The 3,663-nt window shown below is 16.2% G+C and overlaps 1 protein-coding gene across 3 annotated transcripts in view; it reads left to right on the top strand.

The window, feature by feature from the left end:
- Positions 1–3,663, top strand: part of LOC102674892 (stabilizer of axonemal microtubules 1) — a 14,863-nt gene that overhangs the window by 1,879 nt on the left and 9,321 nt on the right. For 2 of the 3 annotated variants that reach the window (XM_006622810.2, XM_006622808.2), the window contains exons 2-4: positions 657–705; positions 3,074–3,130; positions 3,208–3,252. In XM_006622810.2, coding sequence (XP_006622873.1) covers positions 657–705; positions 3,074–3,130; positions 3,208–3,252 — 151 coding nt within the window. Of the gene's footprint in view, positions 1–368; positions 556–656; positions 706–3,073; positions 3,131–3,207; positions 3,253–3,663 lie in introns of those variants that run through there. The other variant, XM_006622809.2, reaches the window with a different exon arrangement.

The raw sequence follows: 3,663 nt of genomic DNA, 5'->3' as shown, positions 1-3,663 counted from the left end.
ATAATATTCAATATAACATATAATATAAAATATTTAATTATTAATTTATTTATAATTAATTATTTTAATGAAAAGTATAATAAATAAGTATATAAGTATAATAATAAGTGAATATATATAAGATATATGAAAATTAAATTTATTTTTTTAAATAAAACTATATATTTTTTATTCATTTCGTTTCTATAATAAAAAATTTTAATTTCATATATAAAAATATATAATAATTTCTGAAAAAATATATTTTTGAATTTTAAAAACATTCTAATATGAAAGATAAGAAAAATATAAACAAAAGAGTACCGTTTTGTATTCTCTTTGTCTTTTTTTAGAAATTGACATTTCAATTAAATTTTACAATTATTATTTCGTTGCCTACTATGGTATTAACCTTTCATATCGTGACGGTGTAAAATTATTTATTTTTTATTTGATATTAATATTTTAAAACTTTTTGATAAAATGTAAATATATTTTGTTTATTTAGTTCCTTTTATTAATTATTCTGATATTATAAACGATAATTAATATCATGGAAATCTGTGTTCCTGAACTGTAAGTTATTATAGTATTTAAAATTATAAATTCAATTTTTTATACATTTTAATTTAATTTTTTATACATAACAAAATTTAATACATTAAAATGTATTACAGATGCAAACCACAACCGCAATCAATTATCGAGGCAACGAAGAAAATTAAGGTAATATAAAATGTAACTTTGAGACGTTAGGTTAATACATGTGAAAAATTATATAATCAAATAAAACAAAATAATAAAATTTGAATAATTATTCCAAAAATATAAAAATCACCTGTTTTATTAACAAGTGTGGAATTCAAAAATTCTTTGAATATAATTTTTGTAATTTTTTAATTCCAATATATTTTAATTAATGATAAATAATAATTAAAATAATCTTTGAATATAGAAAAATGAATATCTGAGGATATTATATCGTAAAATAAAAAAATTGCAAAATAACATTCAATAGACGAAATTTTTATAAAAATATTATTATTTTTAATAAAAATTTCAAGAATTATTATAATATGATGAATGCTAAAAAATAATTTAAAAAAAGTAATAGTAATAATAAGTAATAAGTAATAATAATAAAAAAGCAAAAAAAATTGATATACAGTATGAGGAAATTTCTATAGGAATATTTTTCAAGAAAAAATTAATTTAATAACTAATATTATCCTTAATTATATCCTTTTAATTATTTCAAATATTATTTTTTATATTATATTAAAATTTTTTTTTTTGATTTTATTTCATTCATATCTTGTTGCATTCTCTAACTTTTTAATATTGTATTGCTTCCCATTTTTATATATTATATATTATAAAATTCCTCACAAATTTTTCAGATTAAAGAAATGTGAAGAATTTCATAATTTTTTTTTTTTTAATTATTTTGAATCTTAACTATTGTTTTGCTGAAAATGATATTATGGTTTTCTTCAATAAATCAAATTATAATGCTCTCTAAAAGGGCATAAATATATCTATCTAAGGTCGATATATTTATCTGCATTCATCTTTATAGAAATTTTACAATTTAATTATTGATATTTTAAAATTATAATTAAATGCTATTAAAGTTTCATTGCAGAAATTTCTACTTATGCTTATAACTTTATCTTTATGAATAACAATATTTAAATCCGTTCAAAGCTTTAAAATTAAATTTTTTTTTAAAAGTATCATAATTTTTTATTTTCATCTTACATCGTATAATTTTTAACAAATTTTAATTTTGCATTTTTTTATTTGTGTAAGAAGTAATTTTATTATCTTTTTAATTAATTTCAAATGCATCTTGATAAAAAAAATAAAATAAAATTATATATTATATAATTAAATTAATATAATAAAATTTGTTTTTCATATCTGTTGTTATATATCATATTTGTTGTTATATAATTAATTGCAAAATATTTTTTATTTCACTATATTTATTTATTATATTATTTCTTTAAAAATGAAAATGATCGCATTCTTAATGCATAAGGGTATTATATATAATGGTTTCTATCATATTTTTCGCGTAATTTTAGAAAATTATATACAAAAATAAATTTATTTAATTTCTATTATTCATTTTTTAAATAGAAAATCTGGTATCTTCAAAAATCAAAATTTTTTTCGCGGCAATATTATATTACATAAATATTATTTGAATATTTAAAAATTTTGTATTATATTTTTATATTTTTAATGCTCATTCAATGTCTCATATAGAATATATAGAATATATAGAATAAAATAAAACTGAAAAAAATTTATAAATTCTTAAAGAAATTTTGCCTCATAATAATATTTGTTTATAAAGTGAGAATATGTGAAGAATATGTATTTTCTTATATTTGTTATTTTACAATTTTCGGAATATTTTTTCACAATAGATATACATATTTTTAAAATAAATGAACTTTTTAAAATAAATTATTATGTTCTCATAAAAAGTTTGTTTATTATATTTTAATTCTTGAAGTTATTGTATACTTATATTATATAAAGAATTTTAGAAATGCTAATGAATAATTATTGTATGTAATGAATAAGTAATCATTATTATTTTTCTTTATCACAGCATTTTGTATTTCCATTATTTGTATTTTTACAATTATATCTATGCGAATTTAAAATTTGAATTTTTTTTATGTTTATTATTCATAATTTCTTTTTTTAATTTTTCATTTCTTAAAATCACAGTGGTGATCTTCGTTTCATTAGAAACAAATAGCAATTGGTTCGGACGAATAATATTATAAAATTAATAATAATAATATTATAATAATATTAAGAGAATAATAATAATTATTACAAAAAAATAAAATTTGAAATTATTTCATTATATAAATGAAAATAAAATCACTTTTATTGCATGAAAAGATATTACATAAAATAACAACAAAAGTTTTATATTAAGTTTTAATAAAAATTCTCTTTTTTCTGATATTCTTTTGCTATTTTAAGAATTTCATTTTTAAAAATGTTTGTATTATTATAGAAACAATAAATTGTTTAACTTTTAAAATATTAATATTTATTTTTTCAGTTGAATCACGATGAATGCTGTAACTGCTGCTGTTGTACAAATCAACGTGTGTGTTATGTAAATATATTATTATTTTTATATTAAAAATTTATATTGTATACAATCATTGTTTTAAAGATTTTGTTTATTTACAGAAATATGTGCAGCCAGAAATACCGAAACCCTATACCCCAATTCGTGTAAGTAGAAATTATTAATTAATATAGCATTTATATTAATATTTATATTATATTTATATTAATATAGCATTTAATATATCATTAGATATGTGTTCTTATTATACATAATGTCTAGATATGGCCGAATATATCAAGAAGGATTAAAAATATAAAAAAAATATTCAGAGTATTATTTGTAACATAAAAAGTTGTTTGGTATAAAGCGATACATAGAATGATGTATTTTTATTGACAAAAGAATAAAGATTTCAAAATTAAGTTAATTTTTTAAAATAATTTTTTTTACATAATTATCATTTAACTAAATATTTCTTGACTTGCTTTACTTTAAGAATGTTTTTATTATTATTAAAAAAAACTCAATAATGTAAAATTGTAGTTTTTGAATTTTTTATGAATTTTTCATAAAAT

The sequence above is a fragment of the Apis dorsata genome, unplaced genomic scaffold (genome assembly GCF_000469605.1).
Source record: "Apis dorsata unplaced genomic scaffold, Apis dorsata 1.3 scaffold_758, whole genome shotgun sequence".
Classification (NCBI taxonomy): Eukaryota; Metazoa; Arthropoda; class Insecta; order Hymenoptera; family Apidae; genus Apis; species Apis dorsata.
This window is presented reverse-complemented; position numbering and strand designations above follow the sequence as displayed.